The 17,994-nt window shown below is 43.1% G+C and overlaps 1 protein-coding gene across 1 annotated transcript in view; it reads right to left on the bottom strand.

The window, feature by feature from the left end:
* The window catches only part of Snd1 (staphylococcal nuclease and tudor domain containing 1), a 407,737-nt gene that overhangs the window by 164,455 nt on the left and 225,288 nt on the right, over positions 1-17,994 (bottom strand). Inside the window, exon 14 of the mRNA XM_052173319.1 lies at positions 162-234. Coding sequence (XP_052029279.1) covers positions 162-234 — 73 coding nt within the window. The remainder of the gene's footprint in view (positions 1-161; positions 235-17,994) is intronic.

Here is a 17,994-nt window from a genome sequence, read left to right as displayed (position 1 = left end):
ACTACACATGCCTTAAACATACCCTGCAAAATTCACATTCACATTTAGGGCTTAAAAAGCACAGCGCTATAGAAAACAGATAAACGGTGTTCTTTAGTGACTAAGAAACACACAGGCTCTTGGAGGCTGACCCCACAGTTGGATTCAAGGCCACTACTCACCCCAGAAATGTCTGCAACTCGGTGGATGGGCACTTCCTTCTTGCTGTGCAATCCTTTGCCATTCTTAATAGCTCTGTAAGGACAGAAGAGAAAAATCCATTAAGATAAAAGCCATACCAGGGAAGAGTCTGAGGCTGAAGGTGTGGGGAAAGGAGCGCAGACGGTTGGCATGGGATGTGCCACTACACAACCCCCGGTGTACACCACTGAGCAGCCAGATTGTGAGGAGAAGCAGCTGAAGGGAAGAGTGTAAGATGCTCTTCTGTCCAGCCCAGTCACCAGTACTTGGCTGCCAGGCCCAGCTAACTGTGTGCTTGGTAATCAGAGAACTCCCTTACTTGTTTCCAAATTAAAGGCATTGTTCTGGGCACAAAGGAAGAATCGGTTGGAAGCTCACACTCCTAAGAAGCATAAGTAATAATGTTTCAGTGCTTAATCACATGAAACATTTTAAATGCAAAATATGTAGCTAGTGTTCCAATTCTAATGGAAATAAGTTTCTCCCAGGTAAAAAAGATAAACTGCATGGAATGAAGCAATACTGTACTGAAATGCCATGGGGTGGGGCAATTAGAGAGTACTATATAACCGATATTAAGCTTCATTCCAATTAGCTGTGCGGTGGCAACAACAGGATTGCACAGGTAACTCTTGAATTCATATATTTGACCATGAGTTGGTACCCATCGCCTACCTCTTAACTACCCAAAACTACTGGGTGTAGTCACTGGTGACACAGAAGAGCCTTGGGTCACAGTTGGTTGGCTAAGTTATTAAGCTCTTCCACTACTAGAAAAGGCCCATGTGGCTACTGTCAGCTTCAGACCTCAGGACAATAAAGGTCCAGAGAGGTCCCCACTCTAGCCTTTGTAGGGTTTCCAGGTTCTAAAGAAAGTCAGTAGAACAGGACCAGAGGTGTATGCATGGAGGCTTAGTCACACTTCCTCCTTGGGCCTATACTGAAGTGGTGGCAGTACCTCTAAAGAGGTTATTCTCAGTGTCACAAGCCTTTAACCTAACCTCAACAAAGCAAGTCAGAGAGGCCCTGCCCAGTACCACTTAGACTAGCCACACTTTTTACATGCAGCTGGTGCTTTAGCGAGCCCCTCTGCCATCCCTGGTCACCTGTTACTTACCTGTCTGACTTGAAATGCTTTTCAAAAACAACAGACCAAAGCTTTTCTCGTTTGGTATGGCTGTTTCCACCAGTGAACAGTTTCTAAGGGGGGGAGGGGACTCGTGAGTGGTAAAGCTTCCTGTGAGTGAATGGCATAGTGCCTGTGGGAGAGTGGTACAGTGCCTGTAAATCTGCATAAGGGAATTCCTGGGCGTGTAGCTGTTTTTGAATGGCCCCTGTAAACCCCCAATAAACTAACAGGTTTACCAACAAGGACTTAGGCGGCAGTCTTTCTGTGGTTTGTGGGTATCCTCCCTATTTGGGGTAAATAACCTATTAAAAATTTATGTTCATGTACGCCTTCAGAGGTCAAATGGCAACTTGGGAAGTAGGTCTTCTTATCCTATCATGTGGGCCCAAAGAACAGAGCTCAGGTTACATGTTATAGCACATGTTATAGTAAAGAATGGGATCTACCTCTAGGAAAGATGCCCTGTTTCCTCCTGAGACTTTATTTAGTTGGACAGGTCAAGCACCTGACTAGGGGACCACCCCCAGGGAGGCAGGTTCACCTTAGATAAAGTACTTCCCCTTTCTAGTATTCCCATCCTCTAGTGTAGTCCTTAGGAGTTGCCAAGTGGTTTGGTTTGGCAGGGTCTGTTTGACCTACTGAGTCCTGACTCAAAAGGACTTAACTATTTTTTTTTCTTTTTTCCTTTCCTTTGCTTTTGGATGCTGTCCAGAGTCCAAGTATGCTTTGAAATTCCCTAATGCTTTGAGCTTCCTTATTCTTTTTTAAGGCTCAACTCCCTGCCACTGGGCTGATCTCTTTGGCTTACTTTTTCCCCTCACCTCCTCTGGGCAGCTGCAAGAATCAGTTTGCCTACTGTGTGGTTTTTCTTTTAAACCCTCGTAAATTCTTCTTGCATTTCTGTTTGAGCCTGTTCTTCATATTTTTATTAAAAGGCTAAGAACCCAAGAGTAGACATGCAACTTCCTCCATATTACATGATGGCCCAACTGGAACCTCCCAAGATTTCTCTCCCTACTTTCTTCCTCCACTGATATCTTTCAGTTGGTGGATAAAGCAAGCAAGCCTGTTGCTACAGCTCATCAGTATATCCATCACACTGGCCAATAGACTCCTCTAGACTGTATATTCCTTATACCCTCTGGGAAGTCATATGGACAGTCTACTTTCCACTCGACACTAAGGATAATAGATAGTTAGCAAGAAAAAAAGAATCACAGGCACACCGATCTGACTTGCAACTCAGACAGCATTTCAAAGTTCCTTGAATTCCAAGGTTATTCTTCAGTTGAATTCAATTGCAAATGGATAGTGGGAACCTTCAGATGAGTCTGTTACCCTTCAGGACTCTGTTGATGGTCACTGACTAGGATTGACTGCCATGGAAGGACTGTGCCCAGTTCTTAGGATTTGCAACTAACAGAACATGAAGATTTAGACAGAAACTAGAAGCCATAAATGAGTCTCTTCTATTTCCTAAAGCCCCATTTCCACAACCTCCCCTACCAACAACAGACTCCTGATTTGGCCACTGTAAATTCAGTGAATCAGCCATTAGAAGGCCTTGCAAACCAACACAGGTGCTCCTCACCCCAGGAGGTAAGACAAGGTGAGGGTTCTGAGCTTTCTCAACATTCACCAGGGCACCAGGAGGCTGAAGAACCATCAAAATAAATAAACATGTTAAAGGGCTGCTGAACTGGTAGACTTTCCTGGACTAGAAAACAACTCATACATATGAAGCAAACCACAAGGGGCTTGAAAAGTAAATCAGAAAGCCAGGCAAAAAGTAGTGAGGTATAGAGTAAGCTCCAATGATGATTTCTTTATGGGGTCCTAGACCTGGGACTTAACCAGGAGAGACATGCAGCTACCAAAGTGAAAATAGAAAATGTGAACAACACTGTACAAGTAACACTGAAAACAAGACAGTTCTTTAAGCCCAAGTCCTAACAATACGATTCCACTCTGTTCCTAGAAGTGAATCTCAGGCATGCCCTGGATCCAGGCATTCATACTGAACATCTTCAGATAGGCCGGCTTATACTTAAGCTATGATGGTTAAATTAGATCAAGTTTAGCTCGTTCAAACAGTGACAGTGTCCAGTAACAGAGGGTGGGGCCTGCTTTTCATTATTTAGAGAATATTACTTTCTGTAATCAAGCCCATATAAGACCATATATACTTATTACAGTAAACGTGCTATCCCTGCACAAACAGAAAAAAACTCAAGCTGAATGTTTCCAGACCAATATGGTTGTCATTTTCTGTTTGGTGTCAACTAAGATAGTAAATTGAATTTTTTTTCTCCCAATGTTGACAGCATAACCAGTTCCAAATTATAATTCATATGAATATTCTTACTAACACTAAAGACCAATAACAGCATTATATTATGCATCCATTGAAGCAAGAACTTTTTGAGGTAGAACACCAAATTCCCTGATTCCTATAAGACTGGGGCTGGTATGCCCAGCTACAAGGGAGGCGGAGCCCAGGAGCTCAAGAATAACTTGGTCAGCATGATAAGACACACACACACTCTCTCTCTCTCTCTCTCTCTCTCTCTTTCTCTCTCTCTCTCTCTCTCTCTCTCTTTCTCTCTCTCCCCCCCCCCTCTCTCTCTCTCTTAAAAAAAATTGAACAACCCTAAAATTGTTCCCTTTGTCAGATCTTAACAATGAAAAAGAAACTGACAATTCACAGTAGGTAGCTACTCAGGTGTCATCCAGGAAGTACATGGGACACGAGCCATAAAGCAAGAGAGATTTGTGAATCTGTGGGGACTGGTCTGAGGTGGGCCAAACCTACTTCATGTCTATAAGAACACATACCAGGACCAACTACAGGACATTGCATATATGAAGTCACGAAGAGCCATGCTCAGCTAAAAGCCATGTGTGCTGTCCCGATGGCACCTCTCAGTGTTGCTCTCTCTAGTTATCTCCAGGAACACTATGTATCGGATACTGGCAGTACATGGGTCAATGGCACAACTGCTTCCACAAACACCTGAGTGCACAGGGCACAATGACACTGCCCTACAGGGTCTTGCCCTACATACAGGTTATAAGCACCACTCTAGCCAGGTGGTGGTGGCGCATGCCTGTAATCCCAGCACTCCAGTAGGCAGAGAAAGGCGGATTTCTGAGTTCGAGGCCAGCCTGGTCTACAGAGTGAGTTCCAGGACAGCCAGGGCTATACAGTGAAACCCTGTCTCAAAAAACAAACAAACAAACAAAAAAAACAAAGCAAAAACCAAACCAAAACAACAACAAAAAACCAAACCAAACTAAACCAAAAAAGCACCACTCTATATCCCTTTTCATTAGGCAAGGAGTGAAACTCTTGGCTTCTGAAGTTCTGCTGCTTCCCCTTAATAGCTACAGCCTCACCTTGGAAAGCTGGCATTGAGACCAGGGGATGAGGGGGGCTGGAGAGATGGTTCAGCAGTTAAGAGCACTGACTGTTCTTCCAAAGGTTCTGAGTTCAAATCCCAGCAACCACATGGTGGCTCACAACTATCCATAATGAGATCTGACGTCCTTTTCTGGTGTGTCTGAAGACAGCTACAGTGTAATTACATACAGTAAATAAATCTTTGGGTCAGAACAAGCAAACGAGCAAGTGGGGTTGGAGCGAGTAGAGATCGTGAGTTCAATTCTCAGCAACCACATGATAACAAATAAATCTTAAAAAGAAAGGGGGAAGAGGGATGAAACAGCTTTCTAGGGTTCTCCCTGGCCTGATCAGCCTGTTTAGTGCTACAGTGTAGAAGGTAATTCCCATGCAAGTCAATGGAATGGTCTCCGTGGAACAGGCCTCCACACACATTAGTGCTACGGTCCCCCCACTCCAAAGGAAAAGCAAACCCTTTGCAAAAACAGCTGAGAGCTGTGATGCTAACATCAGCCACAGTGCCTGGGCACACCAGAGACAGGACCTTACTTGCCTTCAATGCACAGGAACCAAGCCGAGGCTTTGTGTGCTACAGTGCACAACAACAATTTCCAAGAATGAGCTTTCACTAAAGCCAAAGTTGGTACTACAGAATTATTCTAAACTGGGCCAATTAACAGGCCAATCCTAAAGTAAATGCTGTATTACCAAATATTTTGTTAATTTACAAATTTTTCAATAAATAAGTATTTATTGAAATCAGATAACTGCCACACGATGAGTTCTTACTTTAGGTATACATAGGAGCTTTAGCAAGAATACGAGAAATATCTATTAATCCTCTGGGGGACCAAATACTACTGAGTATTTATATGAATTTTCCTAGAGAGCAGTAGTTTTTTGGTAGATTTGTAAAGAGGCTACTGTCACACATAAAAAGATCTAAAGACAATATTCTAATGGAAACCAAAACCTGCATCTGATAGAGAGGACCAGTAGCGGGGAGACTATGGTCAGGAACCCTTGACTGTCTCCGCCCTGTCTTCTATCTCTGGTCATTGGATACCAAGATGCCCTCAGTTCTGCTTGTTTCATCTGCTACAGGAAGCACTTTCTTCTTTCTTCACCGTGTTCACTTTATCCTTTTACAACTCTCTGGATTCAGAGTATAGCCCAAGATAACTACACAAAAATTTAAAATAAATTTATCAGCCATTTTTGTTGCTGTTTACTGATTCCTTACTGCATATTACCACCATGACTTCTACTTCACCATTCCATTCCCCCACTTAGGTCCCCAAAAGAGAGTGACTAGGAATTCTGTTGTTGACATGATGATGGCAGTAGCAAACAAACCTTGGATGTCATGCATGCTAGGGAAGTGGTGTACTCTCAATTAATATATCCTTACCATACAAAGGAAAATTTCTATTTCTTACAATTTACTTTAATAAGTATCTACCATGTGGTCCCAATTTATATTTTCCTCTGGTTTCAAAACCACAGCCTTTAACAGAATTAAGTCCATTTTTTTTCTTATGTACTCTATTCTAGCATTTCCTCTAGGCTCTGGCCAACAGTTATCTGGCAAAAGCCAGGTAGGCCTAGCTTACTATAAAAGGGCCTGTTTGGCCCCTCCTTGCCCTCCTAAGTTCCCTGACTCCCTAACCTCTTTCTCCCTCTCTCCATGTGCTCCTGGCTAGCCTCTCCTCTCCTCCACCCCACCCCTGCATCTCTGCCTCTACTCCCTTCTCATGCGCTAAATAAACTCTACTCTATACTAAACCCATCCTATGGCTGGTACCTCGGGGGAAGGGATGCCTCAACTTGGGCACACCAAGGTACGTCCTCCCGTCCCACCACACCTGCCTGTACTCTACAAAACATATTCTTTGTGTTCTCTCTCTCTCTCATCAAACACATTGGTACACTCTACATATGTTTTGAATTATACATATCCCCTAGAGCTTTGCTTCTCTTCCATCTCATCTGCCCTTCCAGGTTCTTCACTATAAAATGAAAAGAACATCCATATACTTGAGAGCCAAGGCGGTGGCTCAGTGGTTAAGTCTGCTTACTGCTCTTGAAGAAGACCAGAGGTCAGTTCTCAACACTTAAGTCAGATGGCTCAAAACAATCTAGCTCCAGCAGATCCAACCACTTCGTCTGGCTTCTGAAGGTAGCCTGTGCATGTGTGTACACACATATACATAGACATCTGCAACCCTCATCTTGCCACATCATAACACGTTTCAGTTAGGCAAGATGACTCATGCATAATAATTTTACCATTTGGGTGGTGGCAGTAGGAGTTCGAAGTCATCCTTGGCTATGTAGCAAGTTTGAGGTCAGCTTGGGCTACATAAAACTATGCTACAAATTACAACAATGAAAATATAAACAAAAAATTCTGCTTAAAGAAAAAAAAAAGAAAAATGCTACTATATCTGTAATTCTAAGGATAAAGCTGGGTTTGGGATGAACTATATTTTATATCCAGGAAGAATCTATGTGTGTGATCCTGTGCCTGTGCGTATCTGTGTGTTACCATTTAGGTTAGTGTGGATCTATAAACAGCAATGGACCAATCTGCATTGCTTCAAGTTCTAGTCTTCCTTTGTACAGTTAAACTGCAGTCTCTTTGAGGATCAGTTAGGATAGATAATGTTCTTGATGTCTGTTATAGCATTTAACACAAATCTATGCTTTCATTACTACATGAGCACAAGGCCATCTAGTTCAGTTAAAGTGTGCCTCGTAAAAATGAGCAAGTAAGTGCCTTAGGAGAATGCTGAGAAGACTTCACATTAGAGACATGGACAGTGCCAACGTTACTGAAAGGCAGCTAGTTGATGTTTGCCGGTTCCCCTGGAAGCACCTTGTCAGAGCACCACGAATTCATCTCCCTCAAATCCCAGGGCTCGGGATGAGCAGAAATCTGCCTGACAGGGGAGGCACAGAGCTCCGACCACTGCAAACAATACACAGAACTACCTGATTGTGATGATAGCTGTGACAGATGACTAAGAAGAAGTGAAAATAATCTCAACAAAAAGGTTACAAATCAGAACAACGAGAGAGGAGAAGCGCTCTCTCCGACACCGCTCATGGTCTTGGGCCACGCTGATGAATACGGTACTTTGGCATGAACCAAACATAGCTGCAGTAAACAATTCCTCTGGTCTCTACTAGTTCCCAGGCATCTGGAGAAAGCAACAGGGTCCTGCTATTCAGAAAATGAGGCCTAGCACAGTCGCAGGTGCAGACTGGCAGGTGTGGGGACCAACTAAGACTATGCAGCTGGGCTTTCCAAAGTGAGCATTGCTGATAAGAAGGACGGCACCAATGCAGAGCACACAGCCTGGGAATGAGGAAACGGCGCGCTCCGGTGTAGGAGGGGGTGACTAATGAGTCAGTAGGTATTATGAGGCAGTGAAGCAAATAACAAAGAACTCCGGGTCATCCTCTCATCTAACTAATATAAGCTAGAGATGAAGGCGCAGGCTATTGTGTGAGCCATGACAATGGTGAGCAGTGATGGCAAAGAAGGAGAAGAGGGATGAGCTCACAGCAGAGGGAGGGAGGAGCAGTGTCGCAGATAAGCCAAGGCTACTGGTCTCACATCCGGACCAAAGGAATGCTGGTGTTAGGAAGAAATACATGGTTATCAGGAATAAAAAAGGACCAACGGAGCAGGATCGCCTTAGAGTCGCTGCTTCTATAGTTTTCTCAATCCTGACTTACAAAGTCATTAAAACAAGGAAACAAGGACTCATAATTCTTTTCTAATATAAAAGTTCTTACTGTTTTCTAAGTGCCAACACAGATACCGTCCCACTTACATTTAAAAAATTGGTATCATTATGGATAAAGTTTTATGGCCTTACCATTTTTTTTTTCTAGTAAGAAATGGCCAAGTGAACACTTCCCCGTGTCCCTAATTTCTTTAATGATTCTACAGTAAATCCACCATATGGATCCATTTAATCAATCCCTGATCACTAGATATTTCTATAACTGGGATACATACATTATTCTAAATAATGCTACAAGGAACAACTTTTAAATAAACTGGTGGGCAGTTTGTGATTATGTCCCTAAAAGTTCAGAGGCATGGCACCACTGCTATTGCACAGGGGAAGAAATACTTGTTTCCAGGGTGAGCCAGACGGACACTGGGGCGGAGACTCTAGATTCAGGTCATTCTAACGTGGAGCTCACTCTTCACATGTATCTTTGCTTTTCCAACTATATTTGTCTAATCTATATTTTGAATTATTGAATTTACCACAATAAACTTGATATGGTATATAAGGCAGTTACAGAATTGTCTACATTACTTTATTATGCAGGGCAATTGACAACTAGTTCTGTTCCTTTTTTCCAACATGTTGGCCACAGGGAATCAAATTCAGCCGATCAGCTTTGGTAGCAAGCATCTTTACCCACTGAACCATCTCACCAGCCCCGTTATAGAAAAATGCAATGTGTCTTTTGAGTTGAGTGAGAAGCCACATGCATTTAGCACAGGTTTTTTAGAAAATGCTTTTCCAGTGTAAGCAATGCTGACTTAAACTGGCTGGCATCCTCTGGAGATTCAGCTCTCTGAACTTGATACAAAAGCAGGAGGAATGGGAAGTAATCCTTCTCAATTTCTGGGTCCAAAACAGGAGGGGAACAGAGGCAGCTTAAGATAAAAGAGAAATGCACGAGGGAGGCTACCAGAAGTGGAGAAACAAAGATGCTGGCAAATGAAAGAAAGCTATGAAGTGGATTCTCAAGCAACTATAAACCTGTCCATTGATGGATCAGTGTTTAATTACTCAAATTATCAGCCTTCCAAGAGATTTCTAAGGATTATAACCAAGCAGGCTAAGGATATACCTAATAAAATCTCAGCTCGCAGAATCGCTCTGCCACCTGCCACTGCAGAGGGGCTCAATCAAGTGAGCATCATGGCATCCTGATTATTTTCACATTAGTCAGGTAGTGGCTACTCAGAAGCAATAGAACTACGGAACCAACAACTGTGTATGAAGGAGACCAGAGTCAAGAGCAAGAAAAAGTCAAGCCTGCAGATAAATTTAAGCTTGTCTGCTTCATGCTTGTTCTCTTTGCTTATAACCATGGTTACAATTGCTAAAGTAATGAAGATTAAATCTGCCATAAAAGGTCACATAATGGGATTTGCTTTACAGTGGTTAGGAGTTGTTTACAGCTATGCTTCTCAATGAGTTATCACTTCACTGTTACAATTTATTTCAGATTAAAATTATATTCACTATATGTTGGTCTTCAAATGCATTTTTCTGGAAGGACCAAGAAGTTAGCTCAGAAGACAGTAAGAAGGCAAACAATGCACAAGTTCTAGGCAAGGACCAGCTGCATGCACTGAAGAATAGCGACCATGATCAGATGGTCCAGAAAGGCAAGTCTGGAACAATGTCCTCTGAAGGAATACAATCAGCACAGATTGATGATTGCAGGAAATATTATGTAAGATGTACTTATTGGCAGCTTATTATATGACCATCACTGGTGGAACTCTCTACAAACCTGGCACTCAGGGGAGCACATTCCAGCTTAGCCCATTCCCCTTGGTCACCAGTGAGCTCTGCCAGCTTACATCAGAACCAGGGGAGGGGAAGGAGGAAAGAGGTTGGAGGGAGTGAGCAGATCCTTTTAATATCCTAAAGGAGAAAACTCACTGCAAATGGCGGCATTATACAGCTCTCCAGAAGTGGCCATTTGTGCTGCCTTAAATGCAGATTGATTACTGCTATTTGGATGTTGAGTGCATCATCTTTTCTGAAGAAAGGGAAAAAGCTAAATTTCCCCACACTCAGCTGTGTCTTCAAATCACTTCCCCACACCAGCTCTTCTAATGCATTTTCCTGTTATCATATCCACTTGCAATAGCCGATCTATCCTACTCCCCAACACTGAACCCCTCCCCTGAATCCCCACCATGTGTTGAAGCTAATTAGCAAACTCATGACTGTAACACCAAACTGCAATCCAAAAATAGGGTGGGGGGATGCCATCTTCAGAGTTAAAAAGAAATGAAGGCAGAAGGCTGTTTCAGAGAAAGGCCATTCCTTTCCCCAGTGCTGGTTTCCAACCTGCTCTGGCATGAGGTCATACACCTGGTAAAGAGGCCAGATAAGCATTCATCTACTTCTTCCTAGGATGCTCAAGTGAAAAGCCAGAAGTACCTTGGTGTTACAGAGACTGTAGAATAATTAGGGAAGAGAAAAGCTGTTTTTAACATTGCTTAGTGGCTCCAGTTTTATCTAAAGAGAATTTTTACTTGTTGAGGTCATTAGATTCAAAGTGAGAAATCTTGGGGATTTTTTTAAAGCTGTACCATTAAACTACTGAGAAGGTAAGAACAGAGGCTGAACAAAAATGACGAATTTCAAGGAGACACTTTCATGGGAAAATTTAATAGAAATGAGAGACGGAATAGAAAAAGATGTAAGACAAGCAGTGTTAATAAGAAGGATGAAAAAAGGAAGAATTAAGAAAACAGGCGAGAAAGGCAAAGAAATAGGAAAATAAATAATATCTAGAGGTACCTCTCTAGATATTTAATTATTTAATGCCCATCCTTCTAGGCTCGCATGCTTTGTAAAGAGTTCAATCTATTCTCATTTTTTGTTCACCACTATTATTTTCAATGCCTGTGACCAGAGAGAGAGAGAGAGAGAGAGAGAGAGAGAGAGAGAGAGAGAGAGAATAAAAAGAGTAGAAATAGATGGTTGATGAAAAGCCTTCTTGAGATCCAGTTGTAAAACATTTCCTCAATTAATGATCAATGTACGTGGGGCCCAGCACATTGTGGGTGGTACCATCCCTGGGCTGGTCATCCTGAGTTCTATAAGAAAGTAGGCTGAGCTTGCCAGGGGAAGCAAGCCAGTCAATATGGCCTCTGCATCCCCGCCTGCCTCAAAGTTCCAGCCCTGCTTGAGTTCCTGTCACAACGTCCTCCAATGATGGACTATGATTTGTAAGTGTAAGCCCAATAAACCTATTCCTCTCGAACTTGCTGTTGGTGTTTTTGTTGCAGCAACAGAAATCCTAACTAAGGCAACTTGTGATAGAATGTAGCAATTCTAACATTTCAAAGTACACAAATATTTGTAGGGAACACACTTCAAATGTGCAGGAAACACACATGGACATTCCACAATATACAGTGATGAAACTTGCTGCTTTTTCAGCTCAAGATCTTTAACAAACTGTAAATATGTCATACAAGTACACTTGGTTCTTTCATTTACTAAGTCATAATGTGCTATTATTTATTTACTTTGTATGTGTGGTGGGGGGCAGAGGGGGAATCCGAGGCCAGCCCTTGGGGAGGGTGCTTTTTTGCTCTGTTGTGGCAAGGCATTCATTTCCTGCTTCTGTGCAGCATAGCTTCATACTCCAGGCTCAGTGGCCTGTGGATTTTGGGTGATTCTCCTGTTTCCATCTTCTATCTCATGCAGGAGTGCTGGGATAAAAGATGTCTCCACATCAGTCTTTTAAAATTTGGGTTCGAAGTACTCAATTCAGGTCTTCAAGCTGGCCCAGTAAGAGTTTAACCCTCCGAGGCATCACACTGCCTGATTTGTCTGGTTTTATGCTACTGAGGACAGGTCCTGACTTCCTCTAATGATGGACTATAATTTGGAAGTATAGGCCAATAAAGCCTTTCCTCTTCTTCCTAACTTGTTTTTGGTCATGGCACATACTAGATATAGGCTCTATCTCTGAGCCAAAAGGTGCATCCTTCTGTTCTGTTCATGAACCCAGCAAACGGATGCCAGGCCAACCGAAGATACAGCATGGAAGGTGTCAAAATTTCTTTTCTTTTTGTTTTCCTTATTCCTTGACAGTTTACAGAAAACTGTCCTACTGTGTGAGAATACTAGGAGAGCAGCTTCGACTGAGCATGTGTAGAACAAGGGTATTTCTCTCCCAATGGCCCTGAAAACACTTCAGGAGACTTGAAATATGCATCTACTAAGTGATAGCTACCAATGCATGGACACTGGCAAGACCAACATGAGCCCTAACTCAGCAGGAGTCACCTGATGAGAGCTGTATCCATTATAATAATGCCCAATGATACTGGCTTAGCAAAATCAACAAGAGTCATCAACAAGCACACAGCCTTTGAGTAGACTCTGATAGAATGCTACTGCAGTTTCCTAGAGTTTCAGGGAGAGAAGCCGACAATGGAAGTACTGCCAATCACACTGAAAAAAGCGAGAGGCTGATGCCTGTGGGGTTTGGAGATTGGAGATACAGAACTCAGCAAGGCAGGAGCACTTGTTTTTTGTTGTTCTAAAGAGAGAGTTTGCTCAATCAGAAAAATGAGTTCTTGAGGGAGCTATGCAATGCAGAGAGGAGGGCGGTTTTGTGGTCGCCTCTCAGAGACTAAGGACAGCACCAGTTTCCCAAGCTTGCAGTATGCCACAAAGAAACAGAATATACATGAAAAGGAAGGAGAATGCCTGCCCTTTTCTCTCGAGATAACACTAACTTCATTTCGTATGTCCAGAATGAATCTAAACTCATTTAAATCTGCTCAGGTGCTAGATTCCTCAGGACAGATGTTTCCCACAGTCAAGCTGGGCTATCAATTTCTTTTTAAATATATAAATCCTATCCTGAAATAACAAAAGCTGAGATGAGAAAGTGCCTTAAATGAATAAAGCCCCAACTTCAGTGGCTTAATAAGCTACAAATTTTAAGAGATTCCAGAAATAATTAAAATGGAACATTGTAAGCCTTGTACAGATACTAGTGCATACCCTTCAGTCTCAGCATCTCAAAGACGGCACCGGCAGATGTGTGTGAATTTGAAACCAGCCTGGTCAACACAATGAGTTCCAGGTCAGCCAGGACTCCATAATGAGACGTTTAAAAAGAAACCAAGCTTTGTCTTTTGCTGTTATTTAATTTGTGAGCTAGGGTTTTAGTGTGAAGACCAGGCTGGCTTTGAACTCCCACGCCTCCTGCTTCAGACAGTCAACTGTTGGGGCTACAGGTATGTTACAGTTTAGGCCATTTTAGTCCTAAACAGAGTTGGATACTACAGGAGAGAGCACACATCATGGTCCAAGGGATGAGAATTTCACGTTGGCCTTTCTAAAATCAAACTGGATATGTTACAGCAGCTACTAGCTAGAGCAAACCAACCAAACAGGCACGGCACACCAACTTGGGACTAAGCACTTGAACCATGCAGATAACTGATATGGGGGCTGGAGAGATGGAGCAGTGGTTAAGAGCACTGACTGTTCTTCCAGAGTTGAATTCCCAGCAACCACATGGTGGCTCACAACCATCTGTAATGGGATCCGATGCCCTCTTCTGGTGTGTCTAAAAAGACAGCAACAGTGTCCATGAAATAAGTAAATAAATCTTACAAAAAACAAACAAACAAACAAAAACCTTCCTAGGTGCCCATGGGAAAACAAAGGAAATAAATTCAGGGGTGTTATGGTGAACCATGGGTCAGGAATACCTAAATTCCAAGGACATGCAACTTGGATCTGTCAGACCCTGGAAGAAAAGTCAAGGGCTTCTCAATGGAGCCTAGGAGAGAAACAAGGCCTTATCTTGCCAGGACACAAGGTAATGAGGGAGGAGGTGGCTGATGACAGACACCTGAGCTAGAAAGGAAGGCTGCCTTTGGGAATTAACAGGCTTATTTATTCTTTAAACAAAGAGATGTGGCTTTCTCTAGATGGGGCAGGCATCTGAGGCTTTATGGGGACTGCCCATAAGCAGACAGGCAGCTAAATAAAGGCTCCTGGAAGGGTCAGCAAGCTGAAGAGAAAGAAAAGGAGAGCTTGTTCCAAGCAGGCAAGTGATGTGCTGGAACACCACTGGCTGGCTGACTGCAGAGGATCATCCATTCTTCCCCTTCCTCTTGCCTGGACGCCCAGCGAGTGTCTAAGTATCACTGCTCCTTGAGCTCCTATCAGATAACCCGAGATGGTAGGAGCTGCAGAGCTAAGAGAAAGCTCATCAACTCCTAGGCAGGCAGCTGTGCTGACCCAAGAAGTCAGACAAGTTAACAGGCTGCCCTTTTACCAAGGCTTACAAGATTTCTCTAAAAGGATTAATGGCCAAGCAGTACACTGGAAAGCAAAGCCAAGGGAAGAGCACAGCTGGGCCACTGGTGATTGGAGCAGTGATAAGCAGAGAAATGCAGCTATCCAAGGTCAGGGCTGGGAAACCTGTGGCAGTCGACACCATTGTAGGGAGAGACTAATCACAAACCCAGCCTTGTACCAACCTGAGGAGCTTCAGCATGAATGACTGACAGGAATGTAGCAGATGTTACTAATTTGCTAAAGCCTTAGCTATAGTAGTTCAAGAAAATTTCCTTGGGAAATTAATTCAAATTGGCTTGGTTCAGTACACAATCACTGAAGATTAAAAAGTGGCTGAAGGAATGATAAACAAAAGACAGTCCATGTTGTGAGAGACTTGGGGTCAACACCAAAGTTTTCTTGTTGAGGGGTTCTATTCATGGACCAGAAAAGGAGTAAACAACTCACTAATGAAATCCGCAGAGGACATTAAGCTGGGAGGTGGAGAAACCTAACCAACTGGGCACCAAATCACACAGCAGAGTACAAATGCTCTGTTTAATGTAAAGCTAATCCATCCAGGGGAAACAGCCCTAAACTCAGGTAATATTCAATAGACAGGCAGGATGCAGGACAGAGGCAGCGTGCACTAACAGCTCTGACAAGCTGTGCGTGACTAACAGGGACAAGGCGGGGACATACAGCCTGGGTTGTGAGTGACAAAGGGTAGACTATAGGCAAACTAAAAGTGTCAGCAGGTACATGGTTGGGAACAGATACTGGAAAGATCATTTGCAAAACAAGCCTTTTCTACATGAGAAATCTTTTCGAATAGCTGTAAAACCACCATTTCTACCTAGCAGGAGTCCTGGTCTCTCGACTTGCTTCACCTGACTAGGGACTAGCATCTAGGAGATGGCCTTGGGCCATCAGCCCAGGGATCACTGACAATGGTGCTCCAAAGGAAAACCTACTCTAGCTCATCTCAGCTGTTTCTCAGAATCCTTTATAGGGCCTGTATTGCCTTCGGGCATGCCTCCTGGCCCTGGGGAAGTGGCTAATTTCTCTCCATTTACTCACCAGCAACTGTGCAAGGACCCAGAAGCCAATTTTTCCACCATCAGTCTGAAAGCAATGGCTTAACACAATTATCTCTAGGCAAGGCAACTCAGTGCTTAAGCAAACAAGCATATTGTTACTTCACTTCAGCACAAAATCTGCACTAAAAAAGCTTGTTTTCTTCCTAAAACCGAAATCTCCTCCAAATTTCTTTATATATGCATACTCATTAAACATCAATCATGACAATCTTCATACTATGTCTAATTCAAACAATGTAATAAAAACTGACTTGGGCATCCCTTTCCTGAGCTCCTTAGCAGATTATGTTCACGCACACCTGCCTGTTAGAATAAAGTGTTTTACTGCAGTATACGATGGACCTAGACCTGGAGACAGCAGTTAGACATTCCACCACTCTGCTGTGTGGTCCCTACACTGTAAATGCCTTACTTGTTCTTTAAATTGCATAAAATCAGAATGACCATTGGCCCATCCCATGAATTTCATCAGTTGGTGAAGTTGTTTCCCGGAGGGTAGTCTGTAGGGTGTTAAGAAAAGTGTATCCACATTTTTCCATCATGGGGGTTTTGAGCTCACTGAATTCATATAACACTGGAAGGGAGAGAAGACCATCTACCTATGATAAATATCTAGTGTGAAGCTATATCACATCACTACTGTATTACTATCATTTGAGACACAGTCTACTTAGAGCCAAGGCTGACCTGGAAGTTGCTGTTAAGCCTAGGCTGGAAACTCAAGATTCTCTTGTCTCAACCTACCATGTGCTGAAATAATGGGCCCTGGGGACCTTGTTTTTTTTTTAATGGTTACTAATAAGCATTCTATCAAAGATCTGAAACAACCCATTCCTAGACAGGTCAACTGAGAAAAAGCTCACAAGAAAGACTCAGAAAAGTCACATCAGCCTGATAGGCTAACCTCTCCACTGGCATTTTATAGGTGCTCTATCAATCAGGATGTGAGGTAGTGTTACAGGTACATGTTGGATATTACGGGAATGTTCTGGGCCAAAGAGCAAGAGAAATGATGTCAGGGACAAGGTGTGAAACCAAAAGTAGGGACTATGTGCCCAACTCAAACCTTCTCTAATGGAATGAACAATCTCACAATGACAGAATAACACTAGAATAATAGGTCCTCGTGGCCATGACATACAACCCAGTGAGCCAAGCCCAGGCCATCACTCTGACATGCTGAGCAGCAGGTAAGCATTAGTTCAGATCTCACAGCTTCTCCAGAGTTTGGGAAAACACAGAACTACCAGCCCCACTGCCCAAAGTCTCTCAGAGTAGGAGCCAGGAGGACCGGCCATGGCAAGAACCCATCTGAGCACTCTGCTTTCCGTTGGGTAACGGGCCACAGGGATGAAGGACAAGGGAAAATGTCATAGGCTTTCTCAAAGGCTCTCCTGCCAGCTGTCAGAAGTGTTGTAAACCAAAACTCATTTCCTAATAAATGTTTTCATTTCCTTTGTACACAACAAAAGGTCTAGAGGTGATGAATGTGAAAGGAGGGATGAGGAGGGGAAGGGAGTAGGTGGAGGAGGCCTCTAAAGGAAAGGCAGAGAGTCAAATGCATTGCACACATAAGCCAGGCTCCCCTGACAGTGACAGGAACGGTGGAGATCATCATACATGGTTATCAGACATGATATGCTCACAATCAAATTGGTATAAGCGTAGTGGGGTATTCCTGTGACAACCTGACCATGTTTTGGGAAGGACTATGGAAGATTTTGGAACTTTGGGTTAGACAATCTATTCAGTGTTAAGACCTCTGTGGGATGTTGTGCAGGAGCTTGGAAGATAATGTTGAGAACAGCTTAGAAGATGGAGGCGTGGCTTGTGAAATTTCAGAGGGAAGATTAAAGACTCTTATCAGGGCCATGTTTCCATTGTGAAGATTCTGTGGTTTTGGTTAGCTGGGGCTGAAGAATCAGCTGTGATTAACAAGATACCAGAACCATTAAAACAAACCTTTGTGTTATTGGGACTATTGATGCTGGTTAGCTGGAGCTAAGAAATTAGCGGTGATTAAGAAGAGACCAGCATCACTGAGGTGAAATCTTCTGGGAAGTGTTTTCTGAGAGCTCAGAGGCTGTGTTC

The sequence above is a fragment of the Apodemus sylvaticus genome, chromosome 2, assembly GCF_947179515.1.
Source record: "Apodemus sylvaticus chromosome 2, mApoSyl1.1, whole genome shotgun sequence".
Taxonomy (NCBI): Eukaryota; Metazoa; Chordata; class Mammalia; order Rodentia; family Muridae; genus Apodemus; species Apodemus sylvaticus.
This window is presented reverse-complemented; position numbering and strand designations above follow the sequence as displayed.